General features: G+C 32.8%; 1 protein-coding gene across 1 annotated transcript; it reads left to right on the top strand.

Annotated features, from left to right (window-relative positions):
* The first annotated feature begins 1,234 nt into the window (after positions 1 to 1,234).
* LOC130902034 (glutamate receptor ionotropic, kainate 2-like) lies at positions 1,235 to 25,695 on the top strand. The gene is made up of 16 exons (XM_057813833.1): positions 1,235 to 1,432; positions 1,645 to 1,794; positions 6,130 to 6,318; positions 6,744 to 6,912; positions 8,433 to 8,574; positions 12,088 to 12,255; positions 12,316 to 12,459; positions 13,997 to 14,211; positions 15,317 to 15,533; positions 15,665 to 15,749; positions 18,007 to 18,283; positions 18,337 to 18,535; positions 19,719 to 19,953; positions 21,191 to 21,309; positions 22,020 to 22,172; positions 24,280 to 25,695. The coding sequence occupies exons 1-16, from the start codon at positions 1,351 to 1,353 to the stop codon at positions 24,469 to 24,471; spliced, it is 2,736 nt and encodes a 911-aa protein (XP_057669816.1). The 5' UTR covers positions 1,235 to 1,350; the 3' UTR covers positions 24,472 to 25,695.
* Positions 25,696 to 26,434: the final 739 nt, after the last annotated feature.

The following is a 26,434-nucleotide window of genomic DNA, read 5'->3' as shown; positions in this document are numbered from 1 at the left end:
CCCAGAATCTTATAATGCAAGTTTCGAAAATCATTCTTACCCCTAAGCCTAGAAAACCTCCTAATAACGTCATCTCCTACAGACCTTCTCCTTATCCTCAACAAATTACTGGAAAAATTGTTACTAACGAGGATCATGCAAATAATTGAAGCGAATAACCATGTTACCCAACTACCAATTCGGATTTGAACAACAACATAGTACCGTCGACCAAGTACATAGGACACTATAAATCATGCATTTTAAGACTAGCTATTGTGTAGGAGCCTCCATAGGTGTGAGTCAACTGAAGCAAGAACTTTTCCGGCAGATATTTGGATACGAAACTTCTTATGTCTTGGAGAACCAGAGTGTCGCCATTCCATCGGTAGTTGCTTTGTTTCTGGATCGTAGAAATGCACCCAAGTCTCATCCATAGTAACAATTCGGTTTAAGAAGTCTACATCATTTTAAAATCGAGCACAGATCGAACGCGATGCGTCTACCCTTGCACGCTTTTGGTCAACATTCAAACATTTGGGGATCCATTTTGCAGCAATTTTCTCATGTCCAAATTGACGTGAACTATATGATGAACGCGTTCGTATAAAATATTCAGTGCTTCAGATATCCGTTTTAGCCCAATTCGACGGTCTGATAAAATTATGTCATGAACTGCATCGATATTTTCGGGGACTGACATCTTCAATGGAAAATCTGCTTTTTAAATACCTTTTAAATATAGGTACTTGATGATGGCTCGATACTCCAATTTTTCCAGTTTCACAATTTCGGTGGAAATCTTTTTTCTTTTAATTTATTGCGTAACTCTGGTTTACTTTTTTGACGTCAAACTTTACACTCACACTTCTAATAAGTTATTGTTCGTTGCTATGGTAACGCAATATTTTTTTTATGCATGGAACTGGTCTAGGCTAACTAGATATCAATACATCCTCGTAAGTATATTTCAATATAGGTACTGATTGCATGCAGTAGTAAGCAGGACAAAAAAAATAAAATGCAAGAAATTATTTTTTTATTACACAGAAATACACGTATGTACAACAATTGGTAACCCCCCATATTTATTGTAAGCACACTTTATAGTGTAAATATTAATTGATTATTTGTCTTGTCGTTATTTTTACATAAATAATTTATTTCTTTCATTTTCTTAGTCTATTTCTCAATTATATGTACTTTATGCAGCATATTCTAATTCTAGATCTAAAAACTGGCACAAAACCAAGAAGGAAATCGTGCAATTCGCTTGACATATTCTGTGTGCTGTTGTTTCCTACGCGACATCAACGGAATGTTATTTCTTATATTTAGCTTCACGTAAATATTCGTTAGAAAATAGAAACGATGAAAAATTTAACGTGGTTATTGTTGTTGGTGGTTTATATTAACTTATGCTATTGTTTTCGAAGAAAAGATTATAAGCTAGGTAAAATTTGAAGAACTTTTTCGTACTATTTATAAATTGAACAGCAGGTGTGCGGCATCTGGTAGTATTAATTAGAAATCTTTCTTACTTTATGGCGCCATTCAAAATATTGATCGGAAAACGTGTTGATTTATATTTATTTATTGAGGAGTATGCACTGAAAATATCAGATATAGTGTTAACGAGAGTTGTTTTAAATATTATGTTTTTAGGTGTGGTAGTACATCAAACACCATCAGATGCTGAATTGCCGCTAAATGATACTATTATTAAGACAAATCTCATAGAGAAAAATTCAATTTCATTAACCAGTAATATCCAAACTATTTCCAAGATAGATATTTTCGAAACTTCTAAAATTGGTGAGTGAAAGTATTGAATATAAACGATTTTTTCATTTTGAATATAAGTTCGGGAAGAGTACGATTTCCGGCCAAAATCTGACAACGATTTTGGCTCAATGAGGTCATAATAAAATTAAAATGAGGAATAAAATTTTTCGATATCTCGCTTCGTTTTCGAAGATACCGATACTTGACGTAACAACCGTTAATTGGAGATTTGCTTTGTAGAATAGATGGCGTTTAATGCTTCATCTAGAACAGTTATCGGCAAACTTATAAACTAAAGAACCAAATATGAACATTACAACAATTTAAAAAAAATTGGTAGCCAAATCATTAGTAAACTTCCATTACACTAAAAAGTAGTACACTAAATAAAACTAATTTTCATACTAAATAAATATAAGTAATTCAGGTTTGTGTGTTGTTTTTTATTTTAGACATGATTCTAAGTTCTCATCAATAGGACAACTTTCAGTCTACACTTGATAATATTCATATTTGAAAAAAATTGTTCGCTTATACGAGGGTGAATCAAATATAAACGAGACTTTTGGACCTGCGCGCGCAATAGTGATGGAAGAACGTTCCGCTGTTATTGGCTGTTAGGTTGGTTTGTCAGGAGTGGGGGAAGCACGTGACTCATCATCATAGACTCGCTCAGTGTCCATCGTTACGATGTCCGAGCAGGAGGTACCTCCCTCTATTGCGCAACGTATTGTTATAAAGTTTTTAGCTGCAGAAGGTGTAAAACCGGCCGAAATCTTGAGAAGATTGACTGCACAGTTCGGGGAAAAGACGCTGTCGCGAGCTAGAGTGTTTGCTTGGCATAAACAGTTCGTGGAGGGCCGTGAACGTGTTGAAAATGAGAGCCATGACCGCAGACCCCGCACCAGCATTACAGCGGGCAACATCGACAGTGTTCGTCAACTTGTTGAAGGTGATAGGCGTCTAACAACTTCGGATATTGCAATTAAGGTTGGAATAAGTTATGGGAGCACTTACTCTATACTCTCAGAGGAGCTAGGGTATCGCAAGGTGTGTGCCAGGTGGGTTCCTCGTCTTCTGACAGTTGACCAGAAACTGAATCGTTTTCAAGTGTGTGAGCGTCTTCTTGCTCGATTTCGGGAAGAAGGAGACCCATTTCTTTCTCACATTGTCACCTGTGATGAAACGTGGGTGCATCACTACACCCCTGAGTCGAAACAAGCGAGTATGGAGTGGAGGAAGAAAGGAGAAACCGGACCAGTGAAAGCCAAGTCACGATTATCGGCTGGCAAGGTTTTGGCTACCGTTTTTTTTTGACCAGTGTGGCCTGCTGCACCTTGATTTTTTGCATGAGCGCAGAACAATTAATGCGGCGTACTACTGCAAAATTTTGACTGAGGTCAGACTTGCATATCGCCGCAAAAGACGACACCTTCCAATGAGAAAAGTGATTCTCCTCCATGACAATGCTCGCCCCCATACGGCAGCCCTGACAGTACAAAAATTGGAGCACCTGGGTTGGGAGACACTGGAACACCCTCCATACAGTCCAGACCTGTCTCCCTGCGACTTCCATGTCTTTGGTCCTCTCAAGGAAGCTTTGGGAGGGCAAAAATTCCACAGCGATAATGAGGTTGAAGCATATGTGCGCAATTGGCTACAAACACGACCTGACTCTTTTTACCTGGAAGGAATTAAAAAATTACCTATACGCTGGGAAAAATGTGTGAGATTATGTAGAAAAATAAACTATGATTGTTTGTGCGTTTAAAATCAAAATAAATATTTTAAAAAATAAGTCTTGTTTATATTTGATTCACCCTCGTACATTTAAAACCAAAAAGGGAAAGAACAGCAAATCTCCAGGTCATTCAAAGCAGACCAATTGGGTTTTGAACTAAGATCACAATTTTCCTTCTGCAATATTCCCAATTCAACTCAAAGACGTTCAAATTTAGAACGCAATATATCCTTGTTTTTCAAATCAAGCAAGTGTATTTCAATGTTAATTTCAAGAGGAGAAAATCGCAACTTAGTTATTGTAGCATTAAATAGATTTTTGACAAATGCTGTGCTGTTTTCAAATTTCTAAAAATTACTGAAGAATGCTTCCCGAATCTTCAAAATTATTGTTTTGTCATCAGAGGAAATATTTTCTTTGTGATGCTTTTAGCAGGTTCAAAAAGGAGAACAATGTTTTCCTTTCACAACCATGATTAAAAATTAATAATTTGTTTTCGAGTTATCACTTCTTACATCGAAAAAATTAAGTATCTTCTCTTTGTAGTTTATGATTAAGCTGATCAACATACCTTGTTATGAAGTGGGCAGAAGATGCGTACTCCCTCTCCATTTCAAATATAAATTTTTTGGCTATGAGTAAGAGCTATAGCTAAAACGGAGGGGATAAGGGTGATCACTAACTCCATAACATAACACATTTCTTCCGGATTTGTTAGCGCACAAAGCGCTTCTTGTTGAATGATACAATAGTAAACAAGGATCATGTGATTCAATTTCTCTTAAAATAGCATCAAACTTTTTTTCTACGCCAGTCATATTTAATTGAAAATATTATTGCGTTTGCTGTGTATATTTGTGTCAGAGTCGCTCTTAAGGACCTAAAGTGCCACATGTGGCTCTGGAGCCGCACTTTGCCGACTACTGATCGAGAATAAAGTTTTTATGGCTATAAATATAACACGAGTCTTCCATTTAACAAGCAAAAGGTTTTTATTGAATTTTTCCATAATATATTAAAAAGTAATATTATGACTTCCATCATCCCGTGATAAATATTACATAATATACGAAGATAGTCAACTTATCATTGCTTCTTGATGGAAAAAATATTGTACAACCTCATCAATAGCTTTAATTATCAATATTTAGAAAACGAAGCGAGATATCGAAAAAATTTATTCCTAATTTGCGATATATTTCGGGTCGTTTCACAAATATACAAATGGGAAACCGCGTATAGGCAAAGAGCTGAGCATAAAGTAGAGAACTGAATCGATCGCAGTGATCGATTTGGTCAAATTATCGTCAAATAATGCTCTTAATATAAATAAACACGTGAAAATTAGTTGAAACGTGGTTCATAATAGTTGTCTTTTGCACTATTTCAATTTCTGAAACTTTTGTTTTACGTTATTGTAAATTAATTAATGTTGATTCCCGTGAATTATCCAAAATGACTATTGTTTTAATTTTTTTCGTTGATATTACTCGCATAAATTGTTGGTAAATAGTGATTAAAATAAATATTTTCATCACAGAACCATCTTCAATAATAATACTGGAACCTAACTCTAGCAATTTTTATTTTCACAGATGCCGTGTGACATATTTTTTTACATTCATCAATTAACCTTAACTAACAAATTTCTTTCGATATTTATGGACATTTTTAATAATTATTTTTTCTTTTCATCCTAACTTTTAATTTAAACTTGAAAACACGATAAAATTATTATTTAATGAATTTCAATTTTTAAATTGTTTATACATATATACATAGTGCCATACTATTGCCGAGCATAATTTTAAGCAACGTTCAGATGTCGTTTTTGTCGCGCACCCTGCCAATTAGGTATTTAAAACCCAAACACAATAGTTCAGAGAGGTATTTAGTTAGTTTCTCAATATTGTTGTTGTGTTTGAAAATTCCCTTTGGATAGAAAAATATAATTTACACGAAAAATGTTCGTTCATACTAAGTCATAATAAGTTGACGTTTCGGCTTCTACTTTGAAGCCATTATCAAGAAAAGTGGTTCTTCTTTGTGCATTAATCTAAGAAGTGCTCCAATTTAGTAGTCTCAATCTTCCAGCTGTACGCAATCCTACCGTATGATTCCAAATCCTCAATCTACATACTTCTTGGTATTTCACCAAAGAAAAAAAACTACAGAAATGATAATTAAGATGGACAATAGCTCTCTCATTATTTGTTTCAAGCTAAGGCTTGTGTCACATCTTTTTTAATTATCTTGATTAATGACATTTTATACAAAATTTTTTTGGTACTCAATAAAATAATCTATTATATATAAAAATAATGCTTAAATCTATTAACGAGAATATTTATAAGAACGTTTAATAAAGTGATGATGTGAAATAAATATGACTTTGTAGATATACTCCATTATTTATAACATCATACTACTTTAGCCTCAACAAGGTACTACAATCTACGACGTTCGATGGAATGAACATCGTCAGATCGTACTTATTCTTATCAAATATTAGATATACGATATTTGAACTTGATGAGCCTTTAAACTGTACGAATTAACGAAAGTTTAAACCATTGTCAAGTTCCATTTTTCGATTGGTTTAATCATAAGACTTTATTTTTTAGTTTGTAATTTGATAAGCGATGGAGTTGTAGCTGTATTTGGTCCACCTAATCGTATAACCACACCTGTAGTGGAATCAACTTGTAAAAGCCTCAGTATCCCTTATATCGTTACTTCTTGGAGAAAAACTAATACTGAAGAATCGAATGTTTTTTTGAATTTCCACCCAGATGCAGATAGATTAGCTAAGGGTAAGTATCTGTATAACATCTGGAACCGTGGATTATTCAAAATGTTCTATAGATTGCGAGTAGGTGCCTAGAAATAGTAGTAGAGAGAAAATGCTTTATTGTCAAAAAATTGTTTACAATTTGTAGACAAACGTTTCTGAAAGAGGAAAAAGTTTGTCAGAATCATAATAAGATAGTGTGGTGGTTTTTCTTCAATGTTCTTAACAAATGATAATATTTAAAATCATACAGAGCGTTATGAAATTATTTTTGAGATACATCAGCTCTCTTTTAAATATTAACGATTTTTTTCCAATCACCATTTCTTTTACTTGACCGATTCTACGCTCTGTTATGGTAAGAATAGTTTCCAAAATCCTTTGAAACGACCAATTTAAATAATTGGAGTAAGTTATAACTAAAAAAATTCGATTTTCGTGATTTAGGTATTGCAGAAATTATAAGAAGTTTGGAATGGGTAGGTTTTATTATTTTATATGAGGACGAAGAAGGTTTAGTTAATTTGCAAGAAGTTATAAAACTTCAAAGCGTTGAAAAAACAGATAATCAAGATTTTATTCGTATAGAACACCTCGTTGGTGGGCCAGACTATAGGTAAGCAAGTTTCTTTACTTGTTTGTTTCTCTGTTTATTTGAAAGTTTCTATCCCAATTGTCAAAAGCATTTAATTAATCTATTGACTAGTTGTTTTACTTTTGTTGACAACAAATAAGTCAATAAAAATATTGATATATTTAATATTATGGCATGAATTAATTAAACTTATTACTTATCCATGGACTATCAACCTTCCTAAATTCAAAACATCCCTTATAAGATACGAAAAACACGCAACACCCACACAAGTAATAAAAAATGCCTTCAAAGAAATGATAACTGGTTGTATTTACGTTTAAATTTAAGTTGGAATATATGAAACCGTTGACGATATTCATATGAATACATTGTTTACACCACCATTACACCAACAATCACGATTACACTGTGTGACACGCGTTTCGATTATCAAGTTATCATCTTCAGAGATTGAACAGTATACCTTCAGTCTCTGACGATAACTTGGTTATCGAAACGCGTATCACACAGTGTGTGAGTGAGTGACAAAATAACTGTAAGGATAAAATCTTACTCGAGGTATCAAGTAAATTTTAGTTCTCTCCAGACAAGACTTAAACCTCTTAAAAAGAGTAAAAATAAAAACCGGCTATTGTTTATCTAATATCTTCTGTAAATCTTAATAGACAATTTAGAGTACCGATATGAAAATAAAACAACAAGAGTTCTTACGCAAACGATGTATATTCAAGACCATAAAAATAACGTCCTAGACGTCCAAGACCTAACCATGCGTCAAAAAATTAGGTATCTTACCCTTCGATCCGAAACTTTAGAATTTCCAAAGTCAACAAACTCTAAGCACACGCTTTCGTCATCTTTGATGTTGTCTAGCCCTTGTCAGTCTACATTTTAGACCGATTGCCACAAATATGCCGTCCAAAGACAACAAAAGACAACAGTTTCAGCTTTCACCTAACTACAAAGATAGCCTTAGTGATTTGGAACAAATTAACTACCTACTTCAATTTATTAATGATGTACAACTTTACCATAATCTTTAGAAAATTGTGTATTCATAAAGTGTTAATGTGTGTGTGAGAGAATATATTATAACCGATCCTGTGATAGTTGCAATAGTACCTTTCAAAAATTATAATATAATTAAAAAAAATAACTTAATTTTTTTGTGTAATAGTTTTTGCTATGCTAATGATGATAAAGTACATAAATTTGAAGAGAAGTTGTTCGAATAGTAAGTATTACTTTTAAATCATTAGCAGAAAAATCAGCTATTGAGTAAAGTTAAAATGCGGTGACAGGTATAATTACGAAACATTTTTTAAAATTAAAATTATTCAAAAACAATCGTAATATATGAAATAATAATTTAATACTGATTGTGGGTGTTTGATTACAGTAAGTTCGGAAGCGGTGGGATAAAATTTAGATTAATTGGTTTTTCTTAATAAATTATTCCATAGAATTAAAGCGTTACTCCTTATTTCGAATTAAATATGCCAGATTAACTAAACTTCAATATGTGCACTTTGTTTTAGACATATATTCAAAAAATTTCAAAATAGCACGGAAAATAATATCATTTTGGATTGTAAGACCGAAAATATTTTGCCAATATTAAAACAAGCTGCCCAATTGGATATGGTAGATATACGATATAACTATTTTCTCACATCTTTGGTAAGCATTATTTCAATAATTATTATTAGATATATAAATAGACATATTTTTTTGCATTAAAAGAATATAAAATGCTAAAACAACATCAACCAGGATTAAAATAATTAAATACATATGCCTAATTTGATGAGAAAAAAGTGGAAACACAATAAGTATCTTATTTTTCTAGTACAAAGGCCCTCAGCTTCCAAATATTGAGAAGATAAGTCACAAATCTTAGTTAATTTAATCAAGTCATTGGTGTTAAGAATGCATATTAATTGGTGAAATGTATACAATTCTAAAAATATGTAATCTTCCCCAAGTTCATTATATATAGGACATTCTAAACATGAGTGTATTAAGTGTGAGTTTCGATCTCATACAAATTGCAGTCAAATCTACTGTGTACTTCATACCTCCATAATATATTTTTAGTTTTAGTTTTGGTCTAATTTGGTACATTATTCAAATTATTTATATTGGATAAGTTTGTCATCTAATATGTTATTTAAAAGGTTTTTGGAGTTATTGTTCAAGAATTTTAACCACAGATTATCACAACCAACATAGTCGAAGTGCTGCTTAATTTGGTCCAGAAAACTGTGACTGTTGAGGGCTTTTAACCTCAAGAAGCATTGCTTAGTTAATGAACCTGATAATAGAATAATGATCCTTGATTTTCATTTTATTTAACTACAACAACGCTGATTTGAATATTATAAACCTAACGGTTTTAATTTCTACTCTCACCATATAATTGTGAATACAAAGAGGTTGATACATAAACCTTTTAAAAAAGTTAATCTGAACTTGTTAAAGTAAATCAGCATATCGTAATATCCAGATTCCAATTCCACATGATAGGTAATGATAATAAAATGATATTGTAAAATTCCATGCGAGTATTCCAAGAATGAAGTTTAGACCGACACATAATATTCATAACAGCACCTGTAGATTGAAGAGTCTTGGTTAGTCTTTCTGTCATATTTAGAAATGAAGACAAAGATATGTAAAAATTTTTACTACCTCCAAATATTCATTATTATATCTGAAATTAAGTTTATACTTGTTGTTATATCCACCCTTACTATCAATAGTTTACTTTTTTGTATGTTTACTTCTAATTTTATTGAGTTGGAATAGGATTCCAAAGTAGTAACACGTCATTTCCACCATCTATTTTAATTCCAGTTTGCCCAACAGATCTAAATTGATCCTCAATATCTGAAAGAAACATCAGAAACAGCAAAGGTGTTAATGATTCACCCTGCAGGACCTCCTTCAGTTATAATCAAACTTCTTGCTGAAGCGACCATTTAGTTTAATAGTCTTGAATTAGTGATCTTATATATTGTTTATTTTAGAACTCACACCTGTTTGATATAATATATGCAATAATAAATTATGGTTAATATTATCAAATGCTCTCTTAAAGTCTACAAAAATATTATTTTTATTAGTTACGATTCAGTTTATTATAATATTGTTAAAGGAAGAAGGATGTATCCATATTACACCTGAAATTGTATATACGAATTTATTTAAAATGAATTACATAATTTAACACGTTAAATTTTAACAAAACATTATCTATTTCAGAGCATAGTAATGTACACAAATGTCAACACATATTTAAAAGTTGAGATAGCATGTTCATAAAAATCAGTTTATTCTTTATTATATAAATTCGTGGCGTATGTATGTGTATATTAGAGTACCATGTTCATCGCTACCCAAAGGATTTATTGTGTTCCCCTTTTTAGCTGCAATATTGGGGATCCGAGCGTTTCCAGCTGATCTATTAATCCCTACTCCTCTTAGGAAGTTTAGAATGGGTGATAGCTGTAGTTGCCAGAAATCTAAGTCTTCTATTTTATACGCTCCCAGTTGTAGATAGAGGTTTCATCCTCTACGCAACAGAATCTCCACATGCCACATTATTTGTTAAGTCTAGCACCTACAGGTGTCCATTGAGGCAACTGTGCTCCGACGGAATTCCTGTTAGTATTCGTAGATTCTTCTACTTAGTATGATACATTCAGCAGATCTTCCCTGATTATAGTTTCCAAGGAGTAAGTATATAACTCCCCTTTCATAAGTATTGTCTCTCAAAAGCGTCTAAAAGGGTTGAAATTTTTATGAGAATATCTCAACGCATGCGCAAAGATATTTTCCAATAAGTGCTGACATTTTTAGGTTCAGGAAACTTTTTGAGACAACACTCGTATAGATTAATATAGATTTGGACATGCACGTCAAATTAACTGCATAAAAACAATATCTAATATATATTAAACTAGCTGACCCGGCGAACTTTGTTCCGCCTTATAATGGCAATAAATAAGCAGTTTTTTTAATTGGAAAAAATACAAAAAAAATTAAATACCTACATTAATCATTCATAATTATTTCTGTATTTTAGTACATAGGTTGCTCTTCATTTAAGTACCTTGTGATACACGACATTTTTTGTTTTATTATCAGGCGCAAAAACAAACAACGCAGGTGGTGTTCCGACCCGTGAACATGCCACGTATAATTGACCATGGGAAAAACATGAATGTTCTAAATTTAAACCACAAACTTTTAAGGATTGGCCTTGTGATTTGTTGATGGTCATGGCAAATGCAAGACGTATCGGAAATTGAAGTCTTTTAAATTCAAACGGCATATCGGTTGGGATCATCGGTATCCTCGGAATGAGAACTTCCTCACCTTTGATTTTCCTATCATTATCGTAGCGTAAATTACATTGTTCATCAATTTTCTAACCACCAAACGCGTACCGTTGCACAGTTTTGGTTGGTTTATGTTTCGAAGCATGATTACTACGGAGCCAACCTTTAGGCGTAAATTGTGCGGTGTTAAGCCAGGCACGTCCAAAGAGTTTAAAAATTCAATTGGATAGTTGGTGGCTTCATCTTCATTTGTGACGCAGTCAATAGATTTGAATGAATGCATTGTTCCAATGATCTTATTTTGAATTATGTAGTTTAGGTCATCTACATCTTTATTCTTAGCCGCTAAAATTGCTCGCTCACTCAACCATTAATTATTTTTGTAGTTAGAAATAATTTCTGGAAATACATTGTTGATAAGTTCGTCTTTTGATGAGACAAAATTACAGAAATTATTTGGAAATGATATTAATCCGCTCGATTCATCGACAGGTACTTGACCATTACCGATAGTCAGCAATTGCTCCGAGAAATCTTCAGCAGATGTATCATTAAGCAATGTAACTCTCATGTTTGTTGTCAGTTGCAGTTTCTTCACATAGCGCCATAGATTTGGGATAAAAAGTATCCTATGTCCTTCTCCTGGCTCTATACTACCTCCATGCCAATTTTCAGCTAAATCGATTCAGCCGTTCTTGAGTTATAAGTGGAGTAACTAACACGACTTTCTTTTATATATATAGATATATTCTTACTTGGTAATAATACAAAAAAATGAAAATCGATCAAGATATAATTATTTATTTTTTGTTTTAGACGTTTTTCCTGCTAAACTAATATTCTGTTTTAGGATGCCCACACGGTGGATTATTCTTCTTTAAATTTAACGGCAAACCTAACAACAATAAGAATTTTTGACAACAATTCTGAAAATTTAAAGTATACTTTACAAAAATGGAGCAACACCGCTTTTGAATTTTATCGTAACGCCGTCGATATACGTCCTGATACTATATCAGTAATATATAGATAGTTCCAGTAATTAGTTTCTAATATTTTTCACTATATTATTTTTCAGACAGAAACAGTACTCTTACACGATGCCCTATTATATTTATCGACCGCTCTGAAGGATATGCCGAATATTTCACAAGAAAAAGTCAACTGCTTCGGGTTAGGAGAATTTATTGATGGACCTGCTATAATAAACGCTACGAAATATGTAAGAACTAAACAATTATCTTTTGATTATATTTTGAAAATAATTCATGCAAACATGGTTTCCTAGTGAATGAACAATGTTTTGGTTGTAATTCCTCCAGTACGATTGAGTATACAAAAATTGAGACTCATTTGTTTGTTTGTTCATTGTTTATTCATGTTCATTTATGTGTGAAAATCTTTTCTAACCTGTTTTTTATCATCTTAAGAGGTGATTTCTACAGCTTTATTAACTGCTTGCTGGTAAGTGTTAGTAGAGGATAATTAGTATCGGCATTTAATAAAGATTGACTTCAAATACTTGAGCTCGTTTTCGACCAATGATCTTCTTCTTAGGCACTAGTATGCTTAATGCTATTTTGATCATAACTGTGGGTATTCTCTTAACCATCTGGCAAGTGCGTGAAAATGCATAAAAGATTGCTTCTGTGAAGTATTCTTGATATAGTGCTTGCTACCTTTTGCATGTGATGCTAAATGAAGATGATACAAACACAATCTTTTACTAAGAGATCCCTTTAAATACTGGATATTACTACTTCTAGCACAATTAACATATAAAAGTAAAGGTGTGGTATTTAAGTAGCATTATGGCCAACTTTAAAGATAGCAGTTTGCTTCTGATTTATTAAGCTACTATATAAATAAGTTTACTTTAAATACACTATTCACTAGCCTCTAATTTATATCCACTACTCGGAATTACTGCTCTCGTCGTCTGTCGCACTTGTAAAACTATTTCGAGGATCTCTGAGAAAGAAGTTCTTTGGATTCTTTGTGGTTTGAACGAGGACGTTGTTCATGCGGAAGAAGATTCCTCGCGGTACTGGACTTGTGATGGATGGTAGAATAATGTGTGTACTGTCAATCGAACGGTAAACTGGTTCACCGAAATTGTCGAAGAATGCAAAGTAGTTTTCGGAAAGGTCTTCGTTTGCCGTCGTTAGCTGCCGAAGGGGGAATTGGGCTTTGAAGAAAAGGTAGTGATCCAGGAGGTTAGAAGGGTATTTTTGACAAAGGAATTGATTGATTCGATAGTACGAATCACATAACGATCTTGGAGGTTGTTTAGACCACTTGAAATAGGTGTAAAGTAAGGGGGTTGGTTCGTTCGAATTTTCCTCCGAGTGCCTTAATGCAACGGAATCGCCTTCGCACTTTGTCTATAGTATCGTTCAGATAGGCCGTCAAACTGAAAGTGTGAGTGAATGTCACTAGAAATCGTTTGCCTTAGATATTGGGATGCTTGAAGACGACAGCTTGGGTTTTTTGATAATTGAGAGCCACCCTTCATTTCCTGCACCAATCTGAGAACTGACGTAGAAGATTTTGGAATCGGACGTTGAGAGAGCATATATCTGTGCGGGACCGAATCTCTCCAGTAGTCTTGTATTTATATGGTATGTTTCTCAAAAATTCTCATAGTTCGTCACACTTTTAGTAAAATTTGTATATTCTACAGTATTCTATTAGACAGAAGCTGCGACATGTTGGCATTAGATAATTTCAATGTACCTCATGGTTATATTTATTTACAGGTAGAAGGACTGTCGCCTGTTACTGGACCAATAAAGTTTGATGATTATGGTAATAGAATCGATTTTAACATTTATGTGTACACTCATTTGGATAATCAGGCGATAGCTACTTACCAAGCACAAAACGAAATGTTGCAACTGACAAGAACATCTGAAGAAACTAATTTGGCTTCTATTTCAAATTTGAAAAGGATTAAAGTTATAGTTTCGACAAGGTAATTTGTTATACCTGTAAAGTTTTTCGTATTTACTTACACTCTTTCTATTCGTGGGGTGAATTGATAAACACTGTCTCTAACTTTCTTACTGTATTTACACACTTTACAATTCACTCAACTTGTAATAATTTACTTGTAAAAATCACACAAAAATTTCTGAGATTACTTTCACTAATTCGTTCTTTTTACTAATACTATTTATTTAAAATTAAACTAACTACGTTAACAACAATCATTTATATACATCATACATCATACACATACATCATATACATATATATAAGTTCTAGAACAAAAAGGAACAAAAGAAATTAATAAATAGACTTTCCTAGAAATTGTTTGAAAGAAATACTGCTACTAAAAAAATTATATACAAATAAACATCGAACGAGTTCCTCCATTTATAAAAAATATGAAAGACAATGCTCAAAAAGCGCCGCGCGAATTCGCCGAATTTTAAAAATTCCATAGTAGCTGCACAGGGCCGGCCTAGGGAAACATTTTGCAAACTTTTTCGTTACATACCTTAACCTCTAAGATACAATTTAGTGAAACCTAGGGTGTTAGTCCATAACCAGTCTACCCAACCCTATGATTGACATTGATTAAGACTTTTAGCAATATAATACCTCAAATTCGATTTAAACAGATCCCACTTTGGGATTTAATGTGATTTCCTTGGTAAGTAAAATTTTTATGGAACGACATGTCTTTTATAAGTTGGCAACGACATTTTACATAAATCTAAATTCATATTAACGTTTTACGCAAACGTTTTATCATCTAAATCCAATAGCTTTCTAGCTTTCTACCAGCCTTCCATAAGTATTATTTCTATATTATACGACATCGTATGATTCGACGCCTGCTGTGAAAATATTCCAACAGAAAGAATTAATAAGATTGTTATTTAGGATTAAGTCAGACAAGCTGTTTTTTTTTTTGGCATTACATACTCTATATTTAATGATTTCGGATTTTTCGTTACATACAAACCAGTAACCGTCAAGGAAAATAACCCGCCAAAGATTTCTGCATCTTCTGTTTAGCCCTATTGTTAAAAAAATAGTTTTTTTTTGACAATTTATATGTTTTATTCCAGAATCGGTGAACCTTATTTAATGTACGCCGAATCCCCGGATGGTACACCGTTGCAGGGTAACGACAGATACGAAGGTCTAACGAAAGATTTGATGGATGAAATAGCAAACATTTTGGAATTTCAATATGAAATTTACTTAACAGAAGGTAATATTTATGGCAAATTTATTGAATCAGAAAAACGGTGGACAGGTTTGATAGGAGATCTTCTTGAAGGAGTAAGTAAAATTATATAATTTTACAATAGGTATTAATCGATAAAATTTGGGCAGAGTTTTGAAGGTCTTTGTTTTGTTGATTATCTGGTATTGTTAATTGTTTAAAAAAATCTAATAAGTATTTATTTCAGAGGGCGCATCTTGCACTTTGTGATTTAACAATTAATCAACAAAGACGATCATATGTAGATTTTAGTATGCCTTTTATGACTTTGGGTAAGTTGTTAAATAGAAGCAAAACTTTTAAAGAATAAGTGAAAAGCATATTGTAACAGTAATTAAACGATTAACAAACAGCCCACACGGGCTTTAAACGCTAAATTTTCTAACGAATATTATTCGACAATTCACGCAGCCGCTCAATGAGCAGCTACTGCTTGGATACGTTCTTTTCACCAGTACGAGGATGTATTGATATCTAGTTAGCCTAGACCAGTTCCATGCATAAACAAAATATTGCGTTACCACAGCAACGAACAATAACTTATTAGAAGTGTCAGTGTAAAGTTTGACGTCAAAAAAGTGAATAAGAGTTACGCAATAAATTAAAAAATTGTAGTATCGAGCCATCATCAAGTACCCGTATTTAAAAGGGTTGAGAGGTAAGCAGATTTACGAAGATATGCTTAATACCCTTGGTGATCAATGTCCTTCATATGCGACAGTGAAAAATTAGACTGCAAGTTTCAAAAGAGGTAAATTTTCCATTGAAGATGATGACCCATAGTTCACGTCAATTTGGACATGAGAAAAATTGCTGCAAAATAGATCCCAAAATGTTTGAATGTTGACCAATAGCGTGCAAGGGTAGAAGCATCGCGTTCGATCTGTGCTCGATTTGAAAACTATGAAGTCTTCTTAAACCGAATTGTTACTATGGATGAGATTTGGGTACATTTCTACGATCCAGAAGCAAAGCAACAATCGATGGAATGGCTACATTCTGGTTATCCAACACCTAAGAAGTTTCGTGTCCAAAAATATGCTGGAAAAGTTGTTGCTTCAGTTTTTTGGGATTGCCATGGAGTAATCATGATGATTTTTTGGATAAGGGTAGAAGAATAACTGGAGACTACTCTTCGACATTACTGACTACTCTACGGGAAAAAAATTGAAGAGAAAAGACGCGGACAGCTATCCAAAGGTGTTTTGTTTTTGCAGGACAACGCCCCTGCATACAAATATCATGTTGCCATGCAAAAAAGTCGTGATTTAGGGTTTGAATTACTAGAACACCCCTCTTATTCACCAGATTTGGCTTCGTCCGGCTATCATCTCTTATCTCAATTAAAAGAAATTTAAAAGGTCGTAAATTTTCTTCCAACGAGGAGGTGATAAAAGCTGTGGAGGTCTGGTTTGCAGAGCAAGAAGAAACATTTTATTTGAAAGGTCTAGAGACGTTGCAAATTCGTTATAATAAATGTATCCAATTGAGAGGAGAATATGTTGAGTAATAAAATATTTTGACATTGAATTTTTGTTTGGTTTGACTGTAACTCGCGAACGACCTCTTCGAATAGATCTGACGTAGAAGAAAAAAGTGAAATAAATATATTCAACCAAAAACACAAGAAGATAAAGACAATGATAATAAAACGGTAAAAGATTTTTTTAGTCATGTTGTACCCACGAATATAAGACAAAAACGGTCCATCCCCACAAAGGTCAATTATAGAGAAATAAGGGCTTCAATACATCGGGATTCGACCTGTTAACCTAAAACACAATGTTGCCGATATGAAATGTTTATACACCCTCATAACATTCAGCCCTCGGCACGTGCCTACCTTGTCATTGGGAGATACATCTAATTAATCAGACATAATCCACATTCATAACAAACGAAACTTTTTTTCCCAAATTTTTTTAAATTGCATATTCACGCCAACCGAGCTTCTCGTCAAGTCGTAACAAACGAGCCCAAACTCGATGGGGTTGTTTAATTCCGGAATTCCTGTGGCCACCTTCTAGCTCCATCACCAGATCAGCTCTATGTTATAATAATATTGGATTGTCATCCTATTTATACATGCATGCGAAATTTCAGATCAATCGAAAACCGGGAAGTGGATCAAATTTAACTTGAAAGATTTGATTACAGACAACAGGACGGTGGAGCTTCTAAAAGATGGATTACCACAGACATAAGAAGAATTCAGCAGTCAGAGATGTTACAAAATGTATATCTTCAGTTTTGTCGAATTATACCTACTGAAAGAAGATGTAATACTTTTGACTTCTGGCAGATTGCAAAAAACTGCGGTAGTTGTAGCTATTGGGTGTAAAAGTGAATTCACTAACAATAAATATCCATTTTAAACCTAACAAAGCTCAATATATTTCCATAAAACTAAATGTCTGATAACAAACTGCTTCGTTGATTTCCTTAGTCATATATTTATTCATTTGTATCTAACTAATATTCTATTGATAAAAGATTCTTAACTCTTGTGTGGGTGATTTTTATTTTCAGGTATCGCCATTATGCATAAATTGCCAGCTAAAGAAGAAGCCAATCCTTTTGCTTTCTTAGATCCTTTCTCTACAGCAGTTTGGATTTATTCAGCTACATTATATTTAGTCGTGTCTATTGTACTCTATTTCATTGCAAGAATGACTCCAGGAGATTGGGAAAATCCTCATCCATGCGATGAGAATCCTACGGTACTAGAGAATATCTGGGGCTTGAAAAACTGTCACTGGGCAACACTAGGTACTATAATGAACCAAGGATGCGATATTTTACCAAAGTATATTTTTATATCTATTTATCATTACCTCGTAAATATGTTGAAAATTTTAGGGGAATTTCTTCGAGATTGGCACTCTCGATGTGGTGGTTTTTTGCTCTTATTATAACTAACTCTTATATAGCTAATTTGACGGCATTTCTAACTAAAGCTAATTTGGAACCTCCTATCAAAAATGTGCAAGATTTAGCGAAACAGAATAAAATAAAATATGGACTTTTAGAAGGAGGTGCGACTGAACAATTTTTCAAGGTGGGACCACTGATTTTTAGATGATAATAATAAAATTTTTTATCTAACATACAATCTGTCTTAAGGGGACAATGAGTATATTAATTATGGAGGAGTATCCTTTAATAAGGATATACTTTTTACACTAACTCAAATAAGTTTGTATGACAAGATAGGCTAAGGGTTATAATTGACATTTTTTGTTTTAATTACTGACAGTTTTTATATTTCCATAAATCTACTTACAAGTTCGATTGATTTGAATCTACGTTTTCTTCAGTTTCCTTACAAGTACATTTGGGTGAGGACTTTTGTTCTTGGTGTCATCTCTAATCGAAGGCACTTAAAGGTCTCTTTCGATGATCGAACTGGGAACATACCACGGGGCCTTCACAATAGTTCTAATGGATTTATTCTCAAACCTAGTCAGTGCATGTCTCTGAATTCATTACCCAGTTGTTTCCACTATGCGAAGATGTGCTTTCGCCATGCTAGTCTCCGATCTAGGTACATACCCAGATATTTTGTTTCAATTTCTTGTTTTAATTCAATGTTGTTTAGTGTCAATGGTGGGAATGTATCTTTTCGTAAAGTAAATGTTACCTTAGTCGACTTATTACATTAGATTTGAATTTCCATTTGTTCATACAGATTTGAATTTTATTTAAACTCTCTTGTAAATTCTTCGTTGCGTTTTGAGGATTTGTATGTTTCGCAAGAATTGCTGTGTCATCAGCAAACGTTGCTATTTTCCTGGTGGTCGGTAGATGAGAAGTATAAATTAGATAAAGAATAGGTCCAGTATACTTTCTAGTGGTACCCATGAGTTGACTGGGTGTAATCCCCCATATTTATCTTGCCATTTGACATAGAGGTGTCTATCCCCCAAAAATGATTCTAATAATAGGTAAAAGTGACATGAAAGTTTATTTTTGACTTCGCATAACCTGCCAAACCTTATCAAAGACGTGGTTGATATCTAGAAATGCCGCTGAGACAAATTGATTTTCTTCAAAGGTTTTATTAATATTGTCTTAAAAATATTGTCTGACAAGTGAGCCTTCTGAGGTAGTGCTAGAAGTTTTAGTGTGTGAAGAAATCGTGACATCCAAAAGTCGTATATAATTAAGTTTCCATAAAAGCCAGTTTTATTTTTCCAAATAATGTTTATCATTATTCATTATTCAATTCAAATTCTTTTAAGGAATCTAATCTATCTCTCTATCAGAAGATGTATGTGGATATGAAAGCCCAGAGACCCAGTGTATTCGAAAAAGATAATTTAGATGGTGTTCAACGTGTACAAAATACTAAAAATGAATTGTACGCTTTTTTAATGGAATCTACCGGTATAGAATATCACGTTCAAACCAAATGCGATTTGAAACAAGTTGGATCGTGGTTAGATTCGAAAGGTTTTGGTATAGCAATGCCTATGAGTGAGTATATGTTGTTTAAGAATTTTGACAAATTTTTATTGCTTTTTGAGGTTCGCTTCTGAGTTATCAGCCACTGCGGCACCAGTAATTTTAAGTATTTTTTGCCCAGTTAACTGTTTAATGTATTGGGGAACCGGAAAGTAAATCCTTTCTGCACATCAATATTTGATTGACATTTGTTAGCTCATTGTGTCGTATTAAAGCCGTTTAGAAGTTATAGTTATTTGTTCTCTTTAAAATAATTGGATATGAGACTTTTTTGTAATAAATGGCCAGCCAAATATCAGTGGAACATTGTTTGCTTTTTGAGTTTCGCAAAGGTGATAACGCAACCACAACCAAAAACATTTTTGATGTTTTTCCAAGTCCTTTGGTAATTCGTAAGTAGCAAGGATCCAAAATGAGATCCGATAATCTCTCTCAATTCTATCGATCAGGAAAACCAACGACCATAGACAATCACATGCGAAGGGCAAAAGCTGAAGAAAATCCATATCAAACAGTCGGTGAACTCCCTTAAACAACCTTAATCGACCATCCAAGAAAATTCGCTGAAGATTCTCTTAGCACCATAAAATAAAAAAACAATACAAAACAACTATCACTACTGAAAAAAAAACAAGAAAGTTAACACGGGTAATTAGGAGAATTCTATTATTTATCCCGCCATTTTGATGTAGATCAGCTGTTTTGTTAGATTGCCTGCACACCCATGTTACCCATAATGTCAAGAAACGTACCAGAAGCACAAAATTAAAATTAGAAAGTATTCTGATGGCAAAGGGGGTAATATGCGCTTGGTGAATTAGTACGATAAATAATCAAAGTACTAGGTTCTGTACCCCATAATAAAATATATATTCTATATTCTACCTCGGTATCCAGTAAAAACAATAAAAGTAGGTACCCACGCAGTGTTCTTCACTATCCAACGGACATAATAGAACTGCCAATAGTAGTCAAGTACACCTGCTTGAGGGACTGTACTAATCCCTACTACCATCATCTAGTAACGAGTGGCTATTTCTCATTCATTCCTATATTTGCCAACATTACGATGCTGAGCAATCTTTGGATATAGTGGTTGTTTTAATCTTTTTATGCTAAAAAGTAGAAATAGAAGTGTAGCTTTTACGAGATCCATGTTATAACTTTTTGTACCGTATTAGCCAGAGCCTAGACTAAAACTTGGCTAAAGGAGAAATATAAGACATTCATTTTATTCTAAAAATTTTAGATGCCAATTATAGAGGAGCTATTGATAAGGCTATCTTACAACTACAAGAAGCTGGTAAACTTTCTTATTTAAAAGAGAAGTGGTGGAAGTTAAAAAGAAAAGAGCCGTTATGTGAAAACGTAAGTATCTGTTATATTTTCAGAATTTGATCAAATATAAACCCAATAACTTATATTTTTTTATTAAATTCGATGTTTTTTCCATATATTTTCAATATTAATGTCCCGAGTGCATGTCAAATTGTCGATAATTTAATTTTCTCAAGTGCGCGAATGCGCACGAGAGGAAATTATGAGACAATTTGACATGCACGAGAGGGCATTTTGGCAGACTATTTCCTGAGAAAAATTTAATTTAAAATAAACTTAATTCTGTGTTTAAAATTTGTTATTCTTTAAATTATACCGTAGTTGACGATCATCATATTGGCATTGAATTGGTATCTACGGTAACTTATTGACAACAGTTTTGTTCGTGAAAAAATATTTCAAAATGAGTTTACATCCTAGACGAAAATTTGGCACTAGTGCAAATTATCCATAATTTGCACTAGTGCAGTATTATCGCTGAAATTTGATCGTTGCTAGGTAAACATAAAATATTACAGCTTTTTGGTTGGCTTAAATTTTTCGAAGGAAATAGTCTATATAATCAGTTTCTTTACTTTGAATTTGAAGATGATTGTGAAAATGCGCGTCGGAATGTCGATTTTGATGCAATTATCGGAAAAAAATGGGAACAGTATTGAGAAACTATTTAAAAGTTGAATCTGAAAGACCAAGAATTACTAAAAGGGATTATCTGACAAAGTATTTGTATGATATTTCAGATTAGATCTCAAAATAAAGACGACAATGGCGATTTAGATTTGGCAAGAACAAGCGGTATCTTTTTAGTATTGACTGTTGGAGTGGCCATTGCTATAGCTCTAGGTTTGACGGAATTTTTATGGAATGTGAGAAATATATCAGTAGAAGAACATGTGAGTCATTTTTCTAAAAAAAAAATATTTTTTCCCATAATATCAATCCCTAAATATATTCTCCTTAAGAAAACTTGTAATTCAATCATTTTTACGAAATCTCTTTTCATGAAGAGAAAAAAAATTAGGTAGGTAACAGATTTGAGTTAGTTATTTGAGAAACAACAGAAATCACAGCTAAAACTTAATATGAATAATTTTGGAATCCATATAAGTCAAAGAAAGCGTCATAAGTAAATTTGCTATTATGATATTTCATTCATGTGAGAAACAACGGAAGTCGAATGATAAATATTGTTTCTTTAATTAAAGCAGAGATGGCGTCAAACGTGTGGGTGTTAACGAAATAATCTTCTACCTCGTGTTAATGACTGAGTGGAAAAATTTGGCCTTGGAGGAGTTAATCAGAAGAAATAATTATTTTGAACTGTAATTTTAGATTTTAGAGTTCCCTTGACTAATATGAATCAAATACAATATTTTCATATCACTTTCTGTTTATTATTACTGTGATACAAAAAGCAGTTGAGACTAAATGAAAATATTTATATAAATAATAGTTATTCTCTCTATTTCATTCCAAAGATCAGAATTCATAGTGATGCGGCAGAAATACTTTTTTGGCGAAGTGTATAAGCATGTTTCTAATAAAAACTATTTTTACACCTTAAAATCCTTTAAAAAAATACACAAAAATAATGCACTGCCCAGCAATAAATTGAAGTCACTTCAGAAATTGCGAATAATTCAAAAATTGCGAATAATTTTAGCGTAAATATTGATGAGGATTAGTAGGCGTTAAAGCAAATGTTTTCCGAGACTTGACAGCTGTCATTCGATGTATTAGAGTACGACTTTGATGTAAAATGTGCCTATGCGCTCATTGAACATTCACATGTCTCTTGCCTGTTTTCCAGTTTACTATTAATTCTTTGTATGAAACCTAACGATTGCAATGTGCAGTGATTTAACAGGCCCATAATGCCTTTAGATCCGATTGTTGTGGCAAGAATGGTTGCGCTGTTACAAAATGGTCGAGGGCAACGTGAAACTGCAAGAATTGTTGGTGCTAGTCCTTGTGGTGCGCAAGGGTGTATCAGCGCTTTCTGGAGACTGGCCTGATTACTAGAAGACCAGGGTCTACTGCGGTTTCACTGCGAAATCAGTTAAAAGAAGTGAGAAATGTCAACGTTAGTGAATGGACCGTTAGAAGAAGACTTCATGCTGCTGGACTGTCATGTAGAAGAATGGCTACAGGTCTCCCGTTGCAACGCCAGCATCGGACTGCAAGATTGACATTTGCCAGAGATCACGTTCGTTGGAATGATGATGACTAGAGCTGGGTATTGTTCTCAGATGAGTCGAGTTTTTGCCTCACTGGGTCAGAGGGACGTCGACGAGTGAGGAGAAAACCTGGGGAAAGATATGCTGAAGTTTGCATTGACGAGCGTCTTCCATTTGGCGGTGGGTCAGTTATGGTTTGGGCGGGAATCACTGCACTAGCTCGTACAGAGCTGAGAAGATTGCTGTTGCAGGAATGGGATAACATCGACCATAATGTGATCCGCACCTTAATTCAAAGTATGCCGCGCCGACTTCAAGCAGTTATCAATACAAGAAGTGGGAATACACGTTATTAGTGTCAAGTTCTTTTATTTTGTTCGTTCCATATCTTCCCTAACAACAAAATGTTGAAATTCGCCCAAAATGTTAATTTGTTGCTTTTTCAGAATCACTCATTTAATCCCAGAAAAAAATACATTTTTTTTAGTATAGTGTATGACATTCAGCTTACAAAAGCACATGCAATGACGTACAGTTTGGTAATAATATTTCAAAGATCATGAAAATTTCAAGGTGACCTCAATTTTTTGATCGCCAGTGTATTTGAGAAACAACATGCGTCAACAATTGTCAATAGTTTAATAGCTCCGCCTCTGCTTACTTTAGAAATTTTTCTTTTGTTATTGAAATATTTGCCAAAAACGATTAATGTTATTTGTCAAATGACAGATTCAGTTATCATGTTCCCGGTGCCTTTTGACACTATTTATGGTCTTTTCTCGATAATTCGTCATGTGTAATTAGCATTTTGTTATAATTTCAGATATCGTTTTGGGATGCTTTGAAAATAGAAGTAAAATTTGCTGCTAATATTTGGATAACGAAGAAAAAAATTAAGCCGGTGGTGTCTGAATCAACTTCATCAGAAAGCAAGAGCGAAAAAGATAATAAGAGCATGATTCACAGTTTCTTACAAACGGCTAGTTCTTTCATAAATTTGCAGCAAAGTTCTTAGTTCAAAAATTTATTTTGAGAAATTACACTTGATTACAATACATATTACCGATGTTATCGACACTTATATATGGATTCATTTGAGCGTACCTCGTATATACAATATACTCTTATTTTATGTTGAAATGATTGTATTATTGTAGTCTTTAGACTTTTGTTAGAAATAATTTATCTAAATATTTCAAAACTGTGTCATTACAGGGTTGTATGTGCTACTAATATTAAGTAATTTTTAAAACCGATATAGAGACATAAAAGTTAATTAACAATTATAAATTTACTGACATCTGTAGTTCATCTATGAAACACACTCCCGACAGCTAAGAAGTTGCCATTTCAATCGACCCGCCACCAAACGTACTAAATATTACGAAAACAGATGGCAGCAAAATATATAGATTTCTGATAATTTTGCTTTTCGTAAACTGATTATTTGTAAGCTGATTATTTGATTTTAATTGATTGGTTATATATTCAATTCACTACCTTCTTTTCGGGTTTATAAAAATACTTTAGAATGCAAATGAACAAGTTTAACTAACCTTAAGTTTTTGAGTTAATAACTAGATGTCAGCATCATATTTTATTTATCATATTTTAAATTCAAAATTTATATTTTCTAGTCAGGCCGTAAAATATATCTAATATAAAAATTCCTTGGTAATAAGTATTCCAATTTTTCATTTATTTCTAATATTTATCTACAGCTATGTTCAATACTTCCTGGGTACCAGATTTTCATTGAAAATAATTTCTTCAAAAACTGGTATGTGCTACTAATATCAAGTATTCTTAATAATAAAAATAGTAGGTATATAAAATATAAATAAATCACTAATTATGAATTTCCTGACATCTGTAGTTGATCTATGAAACACAGTTACGAAAGTTGCCATTTAAACCGACGTGTTATTAAACGTATTGAATATTAAGCTAACAGATGGCAGCAAATTAGATAGATACTTAATTATTTTGCCTCCCGCATATTAGTTATTTGAAAAACTGATTAATTGATTATAATTAATTTATTCAATAAACTAACTTCTTTTAAATATAGGATAATAATATAGAATATGTTTAACTAACCATAAGTTTTTGAGTTAATAACTAGAGATCAGCATCATCTTTTGCTTGGAATATTTGAAATTCTAATTTATATTTTCTAAATACGCTGTAAAATGTATCCTAATATAGAAATTCGATGGCAATAAATATATTTCTTTTTTATTTATTTCAAATATTTGTTACAGTTATATCAAATACTTCCTTGATACTTATTATTACTACTTATTATCATATCCCTTACAATAATGAAAAAACCTCGACATAAAAAATTGATTCACTTTTTTATAACGTAGTACCGTCTAAGGTACCTCAAGGTTAAAACATTAAATTGAAAATAAAATTCAACCACACCCTTAATGTCACCATCATCTACAAGAAGTTACGCGCTGTTGTCAAGTTAATATTACTGAAAAGCTAAAACTTTGAAATAATTTTCAAGCCTGTTGCTTTTTTGTATTTTTCAGTCAACCACATGTGATTAAACAATTCAAGAAACTAAATTAATGTATTCTATAGACATTTCATGGTTTATTTTGTTAATACCGTTAGAAAGAACATATATTTATGTAATGACTACTTCGATGTATCCTAACTGTAATCATTCGACCAATTTTTGAATTAATAAGTAGGTTCTACCTTTGATGGATATTCTTTCATATATTTCTTTTATACAATTTTGTGTAACAAAATAAATTACAGTAATTTAATTATATAAATACATATATTCTATGATTTCAATTTTTTCAACTGTTTTTACATTTAATTTACATTATTATAGATACTACACATTTTTAGCTTCGATATTCATTAAAAATTTTGTTGTTTATGTATGTCAATATTTCAAGTAATTGTTTATACGTATACCATTTTCCAGTAAAAATTTATAAATATGGCAACAG

Source organism: Diorhabda carinulata, chromosome X (assembly GCF_026250575.1).
Source record: "Diorhabda carinulata isolate Delta chromosome X, icDioCari1.1, whole genome shotgun sequence".
In the NCBI taxonomy this organism is placed as follows: Eukaryota; Metazoa; Arthropoda; class Insecta; order Coleoptera; family Chrysomelidae; genus Diorhabda; species Diorhabda carinulata.
The sequence above is the reverse complement of the archived record's forward strand: the minus strand, read 5'-3'. Positions and strand labels throughout refer to the sequence as shown.